Below are 18,970 nucleotides of genomic sequence, written 5' to 3'. Positions count from 1 at the left end.
TCAGCGAGCCACTTCCCTCTCTCTTTTAAAATGGGAGAAAATTGTCGCTCTTGACATTCCTGACAAATAGTTCAGTTTTTCTTCTGTGGGCTTTCAGTGAGGTCTGGCAAGGCAGCCAGCAGTTGCTTCACAAGCTCCTGCAGAGGACCATTGTCCCATCCCAATAAATAACCAGCTCCGTGGGAGTGTTAAAACTCACTCCATCCAGAGACCTGATCCTGTGCATCCGCGAAATCACACCATGACCAGATATCAGCTGTACCTTAAAGAACCGCATGGCATTTCAGCATTCATTCCATACTGAACGGGAAAGCACCGGCCTTGTGCTGCTCGGGCTGTGCCTGCAGTTCAGGATTAAAAAGTCACTCTCGTTTTCGACACCAAGGATGGGAGCTGAGAATATCACACGTCTCCCGAAACAGAGAGATGCCGTATGAAAGCAATTTGGCTGGCTTTCCCGAATAAAACAGATTTACATTGGAATTGGCTGGGGTCCAGAATTGCTATTCCTCACCCTGGTTTGAGAATGCTACTGGGAAAACCTGCCTGTCTGGCTTGTAAACTCCAGTAAGTAATTTCTGAAAGAAAAATGTCGCTTAAAACTTCAGCCAATCTCAGCCCCTCGTGCCTGCTTACCTATTTAAAAAACACTTTTTCCTCCCTCCATTCATAAACATATTCAGCTTCAAACTCGCTGCTAGTGCAGAGTGCCCTGTTTTCTCAATGTGTAAGGAACGAGTTTGTGTAACGATGGTGAAATAAATCCAGTGCAAAAAGCCTGACACCATGGAAGTTCATTGGATAAAATTAAAAATAAATAGTTATTTTGGAGAGGGCAAGCCTCATGGCTCAGTAAGCATTACATATTTTCCTCTTGGAATCATTAATCCCAGTAACTATCTTCTTTGTAGAATGTTGCAGTAAAAACAACAACAGCAACAACAAATAAACATGTTTTCCAGATGAAAATGATTATTAACAGGTTATCATAATAGTAGCTAATGAAGAATTGTCTTGGCTTGCCATAGAAGATCTCAGTTTAAATCTGGAATCTGTAGCTGGAGCTTCGTGATACAGCGAGCTTTCCAGCAGGGTCCTTTTAAAAACTGAGTTTTGGAAAGGACTGAACACTGAGCCTGCATATATGTTTTCTGCCCGCTGTTGGGATTAAGCTTGTCTGAATAAATTTCACAATCGTTTTCTTTGGAGTTGAGAAAAGTACCCATTTTTCACAGAAGCAGCCGGTAGGAGAGCACAGGAGGTGGGATACCAAGCAGAGTCGTAAGGTTCTGCCTCCAGAAGTCTTCCTTCTGGATATGATTTTGGGGAAGAAAAATCAGTTTGAGCTGGAATCTCAGAAATAGTCCAAAGACAAGAATTACTGGCCTGGATCCTGAATCCAATTATTTTTATTGCTCTTCTGAAGTCAGAATTTCGCTCCTTCTGTGTAGCTTCAGCTTGTGGTTGTGTTATGTAGGCACTTAGTTAAAATTTGTTTTATTTTTACTTAAGCGCATTCAAAATTACAAAAGTATGTGCAAAACAGAAGAGGATGCTATTCAGCAGGATCGTAAAATCAGCATTAAGCAGCCACACGGGTCTGGGTCCAAACCATTGGAATGCTTTAGGGGATGTGGTATCAGATACTGGAGTAATGACTTGCCACGCTTGCCAGGCAGGACAAAAATAGAAGAAACACAGCAGCAATCAGAGCTGAAAAGGAGTCAGTTGGTAGAGCTGAAAAACAACTGGTTATCGATACCTCAGGCCGACGGGTGTACAGCAATAGAGGATGTGCCACCGAGAGGTGTTTGGTGCAGAAATCCTCACCCTGCTTTGGTTAGATGTAGATGTGTATCACAGGGATCTCCACTGCCATCCTGTCTGACCCAAGTGAATTTTTCTCTAAAGGACAGGGACTGGAAGTGGTCATTTTGTTCCTGAGTGACACATGGGTGCTTGGCTGCGTCATTCATTTCATCGAGAGCTCTGTGTGAATGACGCAGCCTTGCCAGCATTCAGCGAGAGGACTCTTGACCCTAATGCCCACGAGTCAGAGCGTCTTTGAGGTCAGTCAGCACGGGTCACGGTGAGACTGCTGAGCAAAGCCAGCTCTTTAAGCACAGCTGTTCCCAGCGCAAGCCCTGGACAGGGGCTGGCTGAAGGAGGCAGGGGAGCAGGCTTGCTTATTGCCAGCATTCAGCCCCAGTCGTCGTGGGTGCAGACTTAATACGTGCAGCCGTTTTTCTCTGAATTGCTGATTGTGTAAGAAAGTATATGATACAGCTCAGAGAGGGTGTCTGCATCGAAAACATCATGTGGTCTGCGAGGCTGAGCATGACTGGGGATATCTTTGCCAGCTCACAAACACTCTGCTGGGTTACTTAAAATTTGGTCTGGGTGAAAGAGCTCTCAATCAGAAAGCGTCAACAGGAGAAAAATAATGGCAGAGTGATTTTGAGAACTTCCTGTCTCCGGGAGCATTACTGCTGTAAACAGTGACCATGCCAAGTGCTGAACCACTGCCCTCATTCCAATAACAATAAATCTATTTTTTGGTTGTGCAGAGCTGTGCTTGTACATTTTTTAAAGGCAGGGTAGGGATGAGGATGAGGCAGACACTATCCTCCAAGCATTTTCTTATTTTCTGTGATGATAAAAGAAGTGGGGCTGACCAGGATACTGTGTCAGGAAGACAAAGGATCTCTCTAAATGAAGAGGTTACATAGTTTCAAGTGATCTACTTGCCCTTGAGCTCTTTCTTCTTACTTTCTTCTTTCTTTTTGATCAATTTTTTTCTGCTTTGTGTTTTAGCATGCCCCCTTTCATTGGTTGTTCTGGTCAAATAACATGTTTATTTTTATGTGTAGGTAGATAGGTACATATGCAACCCAAGTAACAACTGCTGTTTTGTACTCAGAATGAAGTCATTCTGATATTAATTAGAATCTTGGCTTCAGGGCTGGCTAGGGAACTTCAGATGACTGTCCTGTGGCAAGCACTTCTTGTCAGCTCACTCAGCCTTAGCAAAAGTGAGGATGCTGCAAATCAGTGGCTTACAATTGCTGTCAGCAGAGCCTTCTTTTTCCAGCATAGTCATGTGCATAAACCCTCAGCACTTTGAATCAGTCTCTGTTCCCTTCAAAAAATCCTTTAGCAACAGCAAAAAACAAAACAAAACAAAACATAAAACAAAAAAAACCCCAAAAAACAACAAAAAACAAAACAAAACAAAACAAACAAACAAAAAAAAACAAAAAAACACCCACCAGTATTTCTTCTACCTTGATACTGGCTGACTCACTACTCTTTTGCTCCCAGCCTGCTTCGCCCAGTTTCCCCATCATACTATTTCAATACAGTTTCTTAGCCTCTTTTAAGCTTCATTCCTTTCATCTGCATCCTGCATCCATCTCCACACCATATTCCCCATCTCCCATTGGTGCCTGTCCACTTTGAGGCAGTCAGTCACCAGGAGCCCCTCACTGATGCCAGGGAGGCCAGGTCACATCCAGCTGTGCAGTGCCTTGAGGTGCTTTTGTGTGTATCATGGTGGTGCCTACAGGCAACAAACAAGCTGGGCCTCGTGCTTGTACAACCAGAGCCAGGTTTGACCTATGGTGTGGTGCTTGGATGGATGTTTGATCCCCTCCATTGCTCTCCTACATGGAACTGCCCACCCATGCCATGCAGTCTTTGCTGGTAGAGTGGGCTGAGGGAAGGCAAGGAGAAAAGCAATGTCTTGAAGGCTTGATGCCATCAGTGCTCTTCAGCAGGGCGGTGCTTGGAGCAGAGCATACACACATCAGTTCCCTGAAGTTTAGGGAGGAACTGAAGGAAATACTTTGGCAAGGCTGCAGTGTTTCCACAGGCCAGACTTTATGCACTGCAGCTCTGACAAAGCTGTGTCCATATCTGAGGCTTCAGAGGCCGTTCTGCTCTTGGAAGTTGTCCCTGGTGGAGCTTGGCAGGTCCCAGTTTCATAATGGCAGTGTTATCTCCCCATCGCTGACTGCACGGATATCCATCAAGTGACCCCAGACTTCTGCTGAGCTCTTAAATCAATGCGCATTGCATTAGCGTAATGACAGCACGGAGGAGTCCTTCCTCTAAGAAAATGAGTGCAGAGTAAACAGTCCCCACGCACACTCCCACGCTCAGGCTGCTGCTGGAGAGGTGACCTGTCAGGTCGGCTTTCCTGCTTGAGGCCTCTGCAGGCCCATGTCGCCCTTGTTGAATTGGCAGTGATGATCACAAAGGGCTCCTCACCTGCCGCATTCAGAGCAGCATGTTGCTCTTCCAGTGAACCCATGCCTTTAGTGCTCACTGTGCCTGCAGCCTCACCATCATCCTTCTTCTTGTGCAGGGCAAGGAATGTGCTCGGCTCAGGCCCCAGCAGCAGGCTAAAGCACCTAGGTATGCCAGCATCTGTCTGTAGAGGAGGCCAGGCCAGGTAGTGGAAAAAGGCAGAGGGAGCTCCCACAGAACTTAGATATCAGAGGGCTTATTGGACCATGAGATCTCAAGGCTCATGGGACCATGCACCATGAGGTGAAGGTGCCTCAGAATAGCATCTGCCACAAACCACAACAGCCATTACACCAGTGGTCTCACAACCGGCCACGCCAAGCTGTTCTTCCCCAGGGACTAAGCTTGTGGCTACAGAACAGCAGGGCCGTGCAGCAGGGGAAGCTCTCTCAGACAGAAGGTGCCTGGACAAGGACGCCAAGGGGTGTAATTTGGGGCTGAAGCATTTAAATCAAACCCAAATCCCACTTCAGGCAGCTAAATCCTCTTGTGAATCTGGCCTTCACCTTTTCATGTCTGTCTCATCCCCTCTAAAGTGTGGGTGATAATTTCTACCTTAAAAAGCTTATTAATGGCTTGAAATTATAGCTAAGTTAAGGACTGTTATTAGGCTTAAGGATCCCAAGGCATTTTCAGTGAGAAGGTGGTAGGTAGCTTTGCATTTAAGTAATCTCATTTTGAAGAGTCTTTTCCATTTTGAGCTCCCATTGCTGTTTTTTTCCCTGAACTGTTGGGCAGTGACACAGCACTCGGCTTAACGATGGTGGTTTTGTTCTACCAGAGCTGGATGTGCTTCAGGAGGCTGTCATCTCTGAATGTATGTTTATGTACAGATACCGTAGGCTCTGAGTTTAGGGAAGCGCTGTGTTTAAAACTAAAACGATACCGCAGTGAAAAAAAAGAAAACAGCTCTTTGATATGTGGTAAGCCACAGCTTGAAAGCAGAAGTTCACTTTTTGGTGTGGCCAGTTCAAATGGAGTGTCAGAAATTTATATTAGAGTCATCTTAGGGGGGAAAAAAAATAGCTCTTGTTAATTCTTACTGACACTTTAATTCCACCCTCTCAAAACCTGTGTTCAAACGTTGGCGGCACATATATTTGTGTAAATTGTGCGTACACATTTCGAGTCTTAAAACTGTAGCAAGAAGCCCTTTATTTTAAAACTCGGGTTGTAATCTCTCTGAGCTACAGCTCTGCTGCAGAGGCCAAGCACCCCATAGCATCTCATTCTTCCTGTGCTGTAATTATTGTCTCCACCCAAGTTCATAAGAATTTTATAGTGGTTACTGCAGCAACTCCACTTATAGTTAGAGGCTGCTTGGCTTTTCCATTAAAAGGTCTTCTCTCTGCTCCCCCCTCAACCCAATCTTTTAATGCTTTAATCCATTTTGCAAACTTGATCTGCAGGCTTTCAATCTAAGAAGGCATCCCACCCTCAAGATTCAGTTAAAATAGGTCACTCAGGTCATCTTTCAAAACAGGATGGAAAAATACTTTTTTGTCTTACTGACAGATGTGGTTGCTATTCTGGTGCCTGCACTCACACACACGCATGCACACACAACCTCGGTCTCAAAGCCTGAAAGCTGGAACATACATAGGACATAAACATAACATTTATGCCAGCCAAATGCCTACTGTAGTTTGAAAGAGTCACTTTTCAGAAATCAGACAACATCACAGTATAGGGGAATTCCTGGTGGTTTTGTGTGTTTGTGGATTGCTGACACTGCTGTACAGAAGTGACTAATGTAGAAGCTGCTATTGGTAAAACACCCTGCCTTCAGAGACCTCTTTCCTAAAACCCAGGTCTTAAATCACTTGGCTGCATGTTTTCCCTCTTCAGTGAGTTTGATTAAAGCTCAGAGATGTCCTCCAGATAGGAACATATCTTCTGCAGCTCCCTTCCTGATAAATGACCATGACAATTTGTTATCTATACCTGGTATCTCCTACTACTGAACTACCACAGCTTTGTCTCTAAACAGTTGAAGTTGTGCTTTTGTGGTTGTCTGCTGAACCACACTCCTTATATTTGTGTGATGAAAAAATAGGATGCAGGTAGTAGAAGTAATGACTCAAGGGAAGGAACTTGAAGGGATCAAAATCGAGACTGATTACTTGTATGCAACACCATGGACATCAATCCCTGAGCAGAGCGGGGCCACCTTGCAGGCTCACAGTGCAGCAACAGCAGTGGTGGTGGCTGCACTTTTACACACTTTGCCAGGCTGTTGAGGACGGGATTAGCATGGAGGCCCCTGCAAGGCTGCAGGAGGTGGTGTGGATATCGTGATGACAGCAAGTGGAACTGAGAAGTGAAACCCATCGTCAGAGCAGAAGTGAAACTAGCTGCACACAAACTCATCAAATTAAAATGTAAACAACAGGCCAAAAAAAGAGACTGTCCTTATCACCCAGATACCCAGTTTTAGAGTAAATGTAGATGTTATAGCACCTGCTGATATTGGCAGTGCCTCTATTAACATTGCTCAGATTTCAGTTATGTAATTTTGGTTGCTTAACGTGGTCCCTGCGTTGCCTTGGGTTAAATGCCATGTGTACACTTCACCAGAATAACGCCTTGAAATGATTTCACCCCAGACAAAACCTCCCTCCAGCCTTCCAGCACAGGGAATCAGTGGTGAAAAAGGGGTTGGAGAACAGCTGAGGAGAAGCAGAGGAGGCACACGTCCTTCCTCAGTGCTGGCCTGTACTGCAGGAAGTTAAGAGGGAAGCAGACGGGCAGGAGCCCTGCAGCGATGTCCTGCCCAGCTCAGCAGAGCTGCTTGCAGATCTGACAGCAGCTTTTGTGCAGCAAATAAAGTTCAGCACTGGGGCCAAGCATGTAGCAGGACCCTTTGGGCCATTTGCATGGAGGCTTAGTCTCACATAAATCCAGAACAAAACACCTACTGATGTATCAGGATCAAGTTTTCATTCTGTGCAAGTAAATGCTGTGTAAACACAGATAGGAGAACTTCCTGGAGTGAGGCACTTGACAGCAATGCTCAGAAGTGCACCTTCATGCTGACCCAGTCTGGTTTGGAAGGTGAATTTCCCGTATCTCATACTTGCTTCACACACACACAGGATAACCCCACAAATATGCAAAGGGATCGGTTGTCCATGCAGCTGATTTGCATGCACGGTCCCTGTGTTGCTTTGGGCTTCGACCCTGGTTTGCTGCCATTTCCCTGTGTGCTCATTGATCCATTCGGTCCGTTGTTCAGTGGTGGTCGGAGTTTGCAAACTCTTTATAGCGCTGCAGTGCGTGAGATTCATAACAGGTTTTACTTATATTTAAATTCAGCGGCATTTGCGGTACTGCTGGTAAACAAATGATGCTCTGTTTTCTTTATGCCACCTACTTCAGCTGCAGTGCTTTCCTGATAGAATAGCCACTGGACCAAGCGTAACAGGCAAAGTCAAAATATATTGGCCCTTTTCGCCCTATTGATTACATTTGAATTATTCAGCTAATAAGTTATAATGTGCCTTAAGTGAGAAAAATGGCAAAATTTGGCCCCAGTGTACAGCAGTCAACTGTTGAGAGTGAATGTGTGTGCATTGCTTCCTGCCCAGGGATGCTGTCCGATATGTTATTAAAGCACAGCAGGTATCTTTACTTTGGCAGACCCCCAGGAAGATGTTGTGAGAAATTGTAAAGGTGTGTTCAATGGATTGTTTAGTGTGGTTTAATACAAGGAAGTGCATAAGTACTAAAAAGTAGAAGCTGAATGAATAGTCCTATAATCTCCTTTACAAAGATCTAGAAGTCTCTCACTAATATCATAGAAACATCTGTAATATAATTTGCATTGCATCTTTTTATTTCATATTTTTCCACCCATGCCTTTTGTCCTTATCAGCACAAGCACTCTTGGCTTCTTTCCCTTTTCATTCTGTTTTATCTAATATTTTATCATAGTGACTTATAATGTATATCACAGTCTCAGAATCACAGAATGGCCGGGGTTGAAAAGGACCACAATGATCATCCAGTTTCAACCCCCTGCTATGTGCAGGATCACCAACCACCAGACCAGGCTGCCCAGATCCACATCCAGCCTGGCCTTGAATGCCTCCAGGGATGGGGCATCCACAGCCTCCTTGGGCAACCTGTTCCAGTGCATCACCACCCTCTGTGTGAAAAACTTCCTCCTAATATCTAACCTAAACCTCCCCTGCCTTAGTTTAAAACCATCCCTGCTTTTCTTTATATATATATATATGGTACATCTATGATTGGCAGTAAAAAATCTCCAAAGCAAAGTGCAGTAATCATGATCACAGCATTTGTTGGCTCCCTTCCACATGGACAAACCTCTGAATCCTTTACTCCGTTTTCACTCTGTCCTCATTTGGTTAACCCCTCTTCAGTGGAATCAATCTTTTTTGTAGGTACGGGATGGATTAAAGTGAAGGGGTAGGTTTGAGGAGTGGACTCAACTATCTGTTCCCATTCCCCCTTGCATCTGCCCATGCAGCCATTGATTTCAAGAATGCCTTCTCCTCCCCGCCACCCCCGCAGTTGCATTTGGCCATGACACTGCTCAGAGTTGACTAAAGCAGCACACACGAGCTTCATGTGACCATGCTGTCACTTAGGATTCATTTTTTTCTCCCTCATTTCCTCTTGGACATTCCCAGGGGCCGTTGTTTACAAGCCTATTGCTCCCTCTAGAGCCCATCAGTCCAGTGCAGGACTGTTCTGGAGGACGAGTGACATAAATCCCTCTCCCTGCCAGGTGTGAGCTCATGGCTCTCTTTGCTTCCAGACTCAGACAGATGTGATGCAGCTGAATGCAAAGTTCAGGTCGCTGTGTTGCAATGCAGCATGAGCACAACACCTTCATGTGCCTGGGAACCAGAGGCTGATCTTTGCCTTTTGCTGGTCGAGGAGCGGTATTGCTGAGCAGGTATTGGCTGGCATTGCGCTCTGCACTTGTTCTGAAGTTCTTACAGCTTTGCACAGCATCAAGGGATCTTGTAAGCAATCCTGTGAAGTAAGAAGCTGGGGACAACTGATTTAATCTGACTGACTTTGGCTGTCAAGTCAGCAGCCATTCTTGAAGGCACAGTTTACAGTCCAGTCTCTAACCAGTGCTTTGACAGTTTCCAGTCTCTCTTTCAAAAGTGAGTGCCGTATTTTAGCCAGAACTGCTACTGTTTCCATTTTTTTTTATATTTTCTTTTTTTTTTTTGAAAGAGTACTGACTTTAATGCTCCTGCAAAATAAACATTACCAGGCAATTTTTCCTATCCTAGTTATGTGGAAGAGTCGATGGAAGCAGTGAGTCTCGTGCTCTTTCCTTACCCATGTGAGGGAATGTGTGATGTCTGTCAGGAGGGTTTTCAATGGCAGAGCTCTGTCCTACATAAGGAGAATTAATCTTCGGGCTCAGCAGGTGCTCTGTGGCTAATAATAGGTGCTACTGTGGGAGTTATGGAGAGCAGCAGTCTCTGAAAGGACTCTTGCACCCAGCAAGGTACTGCTTGGCATGGACATTGCCTTTCAAGCGTTCCACCATCAGCAAAGACTCCCAGAATGAGGGCATAGGGATTGGCTTAAACATACTGAGGCATATATCATGGACCTGAAATAAGATCTGCGTGATTTCCTGGAGTTTTATGGGACCAGATGCTCTCAGATTTTGGTGTTAGTCAGTGAAGGGCTACATGCTAGCTTGCTGTCACTACTGGACCATAACCAAATTGTCATTGTGATTATTTGAAGCATCTGAGCCAGGCCAGCATTTCAGAAGGTCTTCTTGCATTGTGAGACCCCTCTCTGCAGTCTCTGTAGAGCTTAGTCCTTCACTCAGGTTGTCTGACAGCCTTGGAGGCACCTGTTCCTTTATAGTTTATAGATGTGCTATAATCCCAAAGCAGGTACATCCATAAAACACGTTTCACTAACAGTACCTCCAATCTAAACCTACCTTTGTCAACCAGACACATGAATGAATAATGTAGAAGCTATGAATAAAAATAATAAAACCACTTAGTAAAACTAAATGTAAATGAAACAGAACCACCAGAGAAAAACACAGCCAGAATTATTGGTAAGCAGCAATGAGTGACACATAGGTTTATGGTTATATAGTCCTGTGGTTAACCAGTATGTGGTTAATGAATACTCTTCTGTCAACAAGAAGTACGCTAAGCATCTTCCTGCTTTTGCCAGCTTGTATCACAACCTTAAACTGGTTCTGAGATCCTGTCTGCTCTGTAGAAGACCTAGAAAGTAACGTCATTCCCCTCTTTTTCATTCTGGTCTCATTTGGTAATGTGTCCTCATTTTCAATTTCAGTATCTTAAGATCTTCTTTTTCTGTATTTTTTTTTTTCTATCTGGAAGGACCACGAGGGCCTTTGAAAAAAATAAACTGACTACATATTCCAGCAGAACAGCAGCAACCCCTTACCGACTGCATCAGCAGTTGTCAAAAACAAAACTGGGGTCAAGATGAAAATGCTACAATTAGTAAAAGGAATAATATATATTTTCAGAGTCTTTTACAGCCTTGGTGTTCTAGGTGTTGCATATAATAATACAGGGAATATTTTTTTTGCTAGAAGGAAGATCTACAGGAGCCTCTTTGATATTTGTTAGGCATAATGCTATGAGTGTGATTAGAGTTTTTTTAGAAGGAAGCTTACTGAACTTTACTTATGATACCTTATAGAAGAATCTGGTCTACAGGTGGAAAAACAGCAAGAAAGCTTTATCTTGTAGTTTAGCATCTATAAATAGCCAGGAGCATGGTGATCTTTGGTCTTGGTAGATGTAGGACCCAAGAGTTGAGGGCTAAGGACCCTCAAACAGGGATCTAAAATTACTTCTGCTGCTGTTGCAGTTCTTTTGATCTCAGGGAGTGCTTTCTAGTGAGGATGTGGAGGTGGGAAGATAGTGGCCTGCAGTCCGGGAGGGTTGTGTTTCAGCTTCTGTTTTCTCAGGGCTGTGATTCAGGATTATTGTCGGATTTAGTTGCAGCAGCCAAAGTGGTTAGCATCGCTGGCCACAGGCTTCCTGTTAGATCTTGGCCAAGACACTTTATCTCCCCACAGTTCCTCATCTGTAAAGTGGGGAGAATACCTCTCTAATTCACTGGGCTGTGATGAGGACACTTTCCAGTAACAGTTATGTGTGTGTGTGCCCGCTGTGATGTTGATGCAGACCATTAGCACCGAAGTAGGAACTGCATTAAGAGAAGTATTGAATTGCAAGTAAATGCACATGGTAGAAGCGGGGAGGGGGGGAGGGGGGGGGGGGGGGAAAGCGTGTTGCTGCTAGAGGCAGGCATTTATACTTGTATTTACAATTATATTTATACAGATAAACCAAGCAAATTATTAAAATGGGAGGGCTTTTATAAAGGAAGAGACTCAGCTTTCACGGGGGCTGGAGTCAGGCAGTGAAATAAACCAGGCAGATCTGTATGTGCCCAGAGGAGAAGAACCTGAATTTTCTTACAACAGTTCTTGGTAATCTAAATTGGGATGATGGCCCTCGTTGTCTCTGACTGATAATAAAGATAGCAGTATCTGAGACCTCCGTGATGCTGAGATAAGGATGTTAAACCTGCCAACAGCCAATGTTTTTATCACTGTCCAGGCCAAAGCCATAATAAATATAAACACAAGGTCTTATCAAAGATAAAGAAAATTACTTTTGTTTCTGAAAATGATGCCTGAAGTTGTGCTGGTGTTATCCAAAACCAAATCCAGAGGCAGCAGGATTTGAATGCCTCATGGTCACAGGGGGATACAAAACCATCCGGCCTCCCCAGCAGCCATCCAAATGGGCACTTTTCAGAACTCAGAGCTGTGGCATGCGCGCAACAGTTTTGAAAAGGCTTTCACAGTTTTCTTACTGAATAATAGAGAAACTGAGCGTAATGCTCTGCTGTGTCTTCATAAAATGCTTTAATTCTCTGCGGACATGCTGTAGGGATTTTTTAATTTTTTCCATTCCCTTGTTTCTTGGCATTGCTGGAGAGGATTATTTTTCAAGGATTCTGTTTCATAAGATGGAATCGATCTAATGCTAGCTTCAGCCACAAAGCATGGAATCTTACGATCCGCCTCGGGGACATGAGTAGCCAGTTCTCTTTAATTTTAACAAGCACTGTTGATCAAATTCCCGTGGCAGTTCTGGAAGAGTCGACCACAATTTCTAAGCCTCTCTGAACTAACCGCCTTTCAGAAGTTCAGATAATGCACCAGTAGTCTAGTAGATCAGATAAACTATAACTGTTAAGGGTAACCTCCTTATTTTGCAAACAAAGTGTAGAACATTTACATATAAATTGATTTTTTTTTTTTCCCAAATGCTTTGAGCAGTTGCCATGAAGGGAATGCATCCAGCAGCAGACAGTAGTGAGCCCATGCTGCCTCATATCTGTCTGCAGATATGAACAGCTAGTGGTTAGTGTCATTTGGTGTGTTCTGATTCTGTTTGAAAGGACAACATGTTCTCAGTACATATGTTCAGTAACCTTCTCTCTTGCAGGGAAAAGCTTCACACTGACTATCACTGTCTTCACAAACCCGCCCCAAGTAGCCACGTACCACAGAGCCATCAAGATAACGGTGGATGGACCACGCGAACCCAGAAGTAAGTGAACTAAAAAGAGCATTTGCAGAAGGTCTTGTTGATTACTTAGCTCAGGTATTCCATCACCAGCTGTATGCAGTGCAACAGCACCCAGTGCATGTGGATCAGTGGATGTGCCTCAAGCCAAAGCTGTCCTATGAGTGGTTTTAATTATGCCTTCCTGAAGGCTTATTTTTCATGGGCATTCAGCTGATCTAGAACGTGAATTACTTTGCATTTATAAAGTATCTACCTAGAGATGGTTTGGATCATAACCAAAAGCTGACAGAAGGCATGCTGGTAAAAGGTGGGCAGCATATACCTTATGCATTATTTCTTGCTAGTCTCGTCTTTCTGATGTTAAGAGGGTTTTAAAGTATTGGAAACCAATACGTCATCAATCTAAGTTTTCAAACTCAGCCACAATGCAGAAATAAATAAATGCCTGAGAGGCAACACCTGGTTTTTCCTCTGTAGAGTTCACTGTGCCTCATTCTACTGTACAACTTGGGAAAGCAGTAATTGCTGAGAGCAATACTTCCAACAAGCGAATGCAGTTATCACAGTGGGACACCCATTTTCACAGATGGGCAGTGTTCCCTATTTATTTTTTCTTTTTTAAGAATGAAGCTTAAGGAGAAGTGGAATGATTTGATATCCCAGGGGAATATTCACACCGTTCACACATATGGTTGTTTTCGTTAGGTTAGAGGGAGAAGGTTGCTTTGTTTTGGGGGAAGTGAGGATTGCACAGGTAGGCAGATGTAGGTGCTTCTCTGGCATATGCTCTGCCTGTTACCACAGGCAATCTTTAACCTCAGAATGTGGAATTTTCATATTTCTATCAAAATGCCCTGATGTAAGTTGAGGTTTGTGGTTAGTTTTTCACTCCTGCACACTTGGCAGAAGTTCTGGCTGTTGCTTAAGTGGAGTCGTCCTGGGAGAAGAAAGCAGTAAGATTCAAACACCCACTAGGGAATGAGACATGCAGCTCGGGGCTACTTTAACTGAGTGGTGCAAGAGAAGAAGGGTTTGAAACTTGAGTTTAAATAACTTAGAAAACGGTTATCTTTCATATGCATTTTGTAATGGAGCCTTCATTTGCCTGAGTTGCATCATGATGCTGCATGCATTTAATGGAAAAAAATCTGATCTACGTGTATTTTTTAAGTGCTGCCAGGATAAGGCTTCTTCTTTAGTTTGCATTTGTGGATTTTGTTTTGTTTTTTTCCTGAAAACTGGTTAAATTGTCCCTGAAAAATGTCCCTCGTGAACCAGGCACCAGGTTCACAGCTGTGCACATAAAACAGATATTTGTATATGCAAGGTTTGCATATACAATTACCTGGTCGTGTTCACAGTTTGCATACAACATATAAGCTTTGTTTTGTTTTTTTTGAATATGAGTCTGCTAGAATAGTAGGACAGAAAATCATCCTGCAGGCATACCCTACTGTTTTAAATCAATTCTTCAGTTGGTGTAGTAGTTAATATTTAATAAGATTCTGCATTTCAAAAAGGAAGTAGAAATATAATACACACTGAAGCAACACTCATATCTTCCTGACTCAAATGTATGTAAAAGCTTCCTTGTAAATGATTTCACTTTGTCGTAGGCAAGCCAGAGGTACAAAGGAGTTCCGTACTCAAGGAGGCTTTACATGTGCCAGGAGCAGAGGTCAGCTCCCCTTGGAAGGAGTGCACAGCTCCATTTATTGCTAAGTCACTCATGACGCAACGTCAGAAGGGATTCTGCTCCTTTCACTCCTAAGTGGGCTGCAAGGTCCGCTAAGCTGACTGCGCACCAGCTTTGGAACTGTGGTGGCTGTTGTAGTCATAGAATCACAGAATAGTTTGGGTTGGAAGGGATCTCAAAGCCCACCCAGCCCCACCTCCTGCTGTGGGCAGGGCTGCCCCCCACCAGCTCAGGCTGCCTGGGGCCCCATCCAACCTGGCCTTGAGTGCCTCCAGGGGTGGGGCAGCAGAGCTTCTATGGGCAGCTGTGCCAGCGCCTCACTGCCCTCTGGGGAAAGGATTTCCTCCTAACATCTAACCTAAATCTCCCCTCTTTTAGTTTAAACCCTCTTGTCCTATCACTATCAGACCATGTAAAAAGTTGTTCCCCCTCCTACTTAAAATCTCCCTTGCAGTAGTGGAAGGACACAGTGAGGTCTACCTGAAACCTTCTCATCTCCAAGCTCAGTATGGTATCTGCTGTCCTTATTCCACATTGGACTAAAATGCCACATGGCTCAAAGGGATGAAGTGCTACAAAGGAAGGAAAAAGCAATACCCAGACCTTTCTCCCTTACGTATTCCTCACATGTTTGGAACAACCCTGACCATAGCTCGGTTTTCCCAGCTGTCACCCATTCACTACTTTTTAGTAATTAAACTCAGAATTAATTCTCTCCAAATAACTGTGATGTCTCTGAGAGAGACCTGCAGTTTGGGGCTATACGTGTTTTTTTATCCCCTCTCTCAGTGGGTGTATGCTGTTCTGCGCTGCTCTGATTAGATCAAGGTACATTTGTAGCCTGTACCAAAATAGATAGCACAGCTGTTACCTGCACGGGATTTGTGGTTGAACGTATCAGTACATGCATGCCATGTACTGAATGGATTTAAGATGATATCAGCCTTCTTGCATGCAGGCTAGAATCAAAATAAAACTGGGAGAGAAGTGCTTCTAGATCGCTGATCAATATTTGGGAACTCACATGCCTACAAGGGGGAGTGGTTTTAAACTGGGACAGGGGAGGTTTAGGTTCGATATTAGGAGGAAGTTTTTCACACAGAGGGTGGTGACGCACTGGAACAGGTTGCCCAAGGAGGCTGTGGATGCCCCATCCCTGCAGGCATTCAAGGCCAGGCTGGATGTGGCTCTGGGCAGCCTGGTCTGGTGGTTGGTGATCCTGCACACAGCAGGGGGGTTGAAACTAGATAATCATTATGGTCCTTTCAAACCCAGGCCTTTCTGTGACTTTGTTATTTTACGATTCAGACTCATAACTCAGTCTCTCACCTGAGCTGCAGGAATTACAGAAATACCGACCTGTGTTTTCTAAGATATCCTGATTGAAAAGAAATGTGGGCAAAAAAAGTGTTAGGAACAAAATTAGTTAATGCTGTCTCACAGACCTCTGGAGAAACCATGCTTACCTCCAAAGCCAATTGCAGTAACAAACGTTGATTCATTTACTTTAAGTTTGTAGTGGCTGCAGATAGGCTGGATTCTAATGAGCATCTACATGGCCTGTAAAAAATACTGGGAGGTAAGATGCCATTTCTGAGATAAAAATTAGAGTTTTGTAACCAGACAATTTTCAGTGAAAATAAAAGATCATAGAAAAATCTTTTTTTTTTTTTAATTAAAAAAACCCCAAATATTTAGAGCGATTAACTTCAGAAATAACAGAAACATGTTCTTTTGTCTTTAGAGATTGAAGGATTAAGAGCAGTTTTTGTGCCAGAATTAAAAAGGGTTCTAAAATATGATTTTTAATGATACAGGACAGCCTCTTAAGCTATGCATGTTTGGGAGAATAGAAAAAAAAACTTCAGAAAGTAATGCAGAGCAGCATTTGAAGCCATTTTTTTGGCAAGCAGAAGAATTCTCAGACCAAGGGCTCTGAAGGCAAGCATACAAAGCACAGACTTTTTGGCTCACTCTGATGTGTGGAGATGTCACGTTAGGCGACAATAGCACAATGTGTATCCTTGTGCATAAGCGTCGCCCCTCTCTGAACCAAGTCCTGTCTCTGGTTTTCAGACACTGGATTCTTGCATGTCATGCCGTACATTTGGTCAGAGTGTACAATCTATGGGCAGCTCCTTGCCCATCAGCCTATTCACATACGTATCGATATAACTATATATACATCTTGGGCGCGTTGCTTACAGCACTGCCTTCTTTTTTTTTGCCACCAAATTTCTTACTGTGCCTATCCAGATGATTCTTCTCATCAGATTGTCAGAGTTTCTAGAGAGAGCCAAGGTACTTAAGAATCTGGCTCTTCCTCCACTGTCTTCATTATGTATTTTGAAAATCTCTTCTAAACTTTGTGTTTTCGTTCTCCAGCTTTACAGAAATGCTTATTTTCATTTTAATTTCTTTTCTTTCTTTCTTTTTTTTTTTTAATAGAAAGAAACATTACTGCACTGTCAGAGAGAAGGGCAAGATGACCTAACCCATCATTTTCTTCTCCAACTTCTATGATTCTATGATTCATAAAGCAATTTATGTTTTTATGAGCTAAGTCCATGGGGAAAATCATTAGCAGTAACCAGATCAAGAGTAGTGCTCCTGATGAAAATACTTTTGGTTAGGAAACTTGGTAGAAATAGTATGACTCTTAAATTAAATATTTCCCTTAGGCCATTTGACCTACTGTGTATGTCTGCTCAAAAATTAGGTTTTTCTTCTTTTGACTGCTTCTTTCTGTTTTTCTCATTGAATTGTTTTAACCTACATAGCTCTGAAAAAATTCACTAATGGACCAGGTGCCTGAAGACTGTGCAAAATGAAAGGGCTGCACAGATTTTGCCCCAGCGTCCCTGAGCTGTCCAAGGTTAAGCTGTGCATTAAATGCGATTATCCCATATTGGATCTGTGGTTTTCCCGAATGCTTTTTTGGCATCCTTGTATCAAAGGGCAGGATACTGTGAAGCGGACGGGGAATAATATTGCTAAATAGGGTTGGAGAAGGAGCTTTAAGGGCTGCTGGCTAAAGAAATGCCTTTTGTGGGACAGTTGCTGGCTTTTGCCTTCTGGCAGAGCTAGCCATGGGGATGCATAGCTTTGGTCTGCCACAGCTGAGGGCACCGTCAGACCTTGGCTGGAGTGGTCTTGGCCCACTTGTGCAGTTCAAAAAAGAAGCCCCTGGCCCAGATCTTCTCAGAAGGAGCATCTTTGCCTTCAGCCTCCTCCTGCAAGAAAAAGCCAAGCAGTTCTTCAAACCTGTGTTGTCTCAGTGACCTGAAATAGCATGAAACGCCTTCATTTCTTGGTTGTTTGCTGCTGCAGATGCCTCCATCTGCTGGAAATTGAGACTATGTGTACCAAAGAGTTGTTTAGAAACCATGAGAGAATGAACCATCACATCACTGAAATAGACCCACCATATAAATTCAAATGATGGCATTTCAGATCCTTTCACTCACCTAGAGATGTACAGTGCTTAAAAGCTTCTTGGCAGAAAGTGCATAGAGGAAGCTGTGACATTTTTAAGTTCCTTTCTATATAGCAAAATCCCTGTACTGAAATGCGAGTGTGGCTGTGACTCTTTCCCTTTGCTAACACTAGCTACATGTCACAGACTCCATGGTGTACCGCCCTCTGAGGATAGGAACCCAAACTTGCAAATCACTGTTTAAAAATCTTGGCTTAGACACTTGCCCCTGAGAGGTTCCAATCTAAATAAATCTTGTATAGACAAAAGAAAGGGATGGGCTGCAAGAAGAGCCGATGGCTGAGCAGCGCTGATTCTCTGAGTGTATTTGCATCCCTGCGTCCCATTGTCTTATTGACACTGCCTGATGAGTGGGTGGATGGGTGCTTAAATTACAAGCATGCTCTGGAGGCATCATAGTCAGCTTGTGCAATGGCAATGTGCAAGCCTACAGCAGCTGTGTGAACAAACAGAACATTTCTAGCCAAAATTCAAGCAATGTGATTTTCTCTTAGTGGGTGTCAGACATGCCCTAGTTGTTGGGACATCATTTTTATCTCACTCATTATTAACCTTTCGTTTTATATACCAGCACTCTTGATATTTCATGGTGCAGATCCTTTCTTTCCACCTGGAAAAGAAGGAATGAAATTATTTTCCACAACATTTATCAGTCTCGCTGCTGAGACAGTAGGGAGAGTTGATGTTGGGTGATGGGGGCAGTGAGTTGGTCATTTTAGTTAAATGAAATTGCCACAATACTCGCAGTACAAAATCTTGTGTTAAGCACTGCTATACAGTCGTAATTGTTGAACAGCAACAAAGACGGGGGTATTTTTGTTTATCTATGTTTGCACAATGGAATTTTCAAGTATATCTACCGTTGGT

At 43.5% G+C, this 18,970-nt stretch overlaps 1 protein-coding gene across 2 annotated transcripts in view; it reads left to right on the top strand.

Moving 5' to 3' along the window:
- The window catches only part of RUNX1 (RUNX family transcription factor 1), a 149,215-nt gene that overhangs the window by 86,369 nt on the left and 43,876 nt on the right, over positions 1–18,970 (top strand). For both annotated transcript variants that reach the window (XM_015882125.2, XM_015882112.2), the window contains exon 5: positions 12,828–12,932. In XM_015882125.2, coding sequence (XP_015737611.1) covers positions 12,828–12,932 — 105 coding nt within the window. The remainder of the gene's footprint in view (positions 1–12,827; positions 12,933–18,970) is intronic.

The sequence above is a fragment of the Coturnix japonica genome, chromosome 1, assembly GCF_001577835.2.
Source record: "Coturnix japonica isolate 7356 chromosome 1, Coturnix japonica 2.1, whole genome shotgun sequence".
Classification (NCBI taxonomy): Eukaryota; Metazoa; Chordata; class Aves; order Galliformes; family Phasianidae; genus Coturnix; species Coturnix japonica.
Note: the sequence above shows the minus strand (reverse complement) of the source record. Positions and strands in the feature narration are given on the sequence as shown.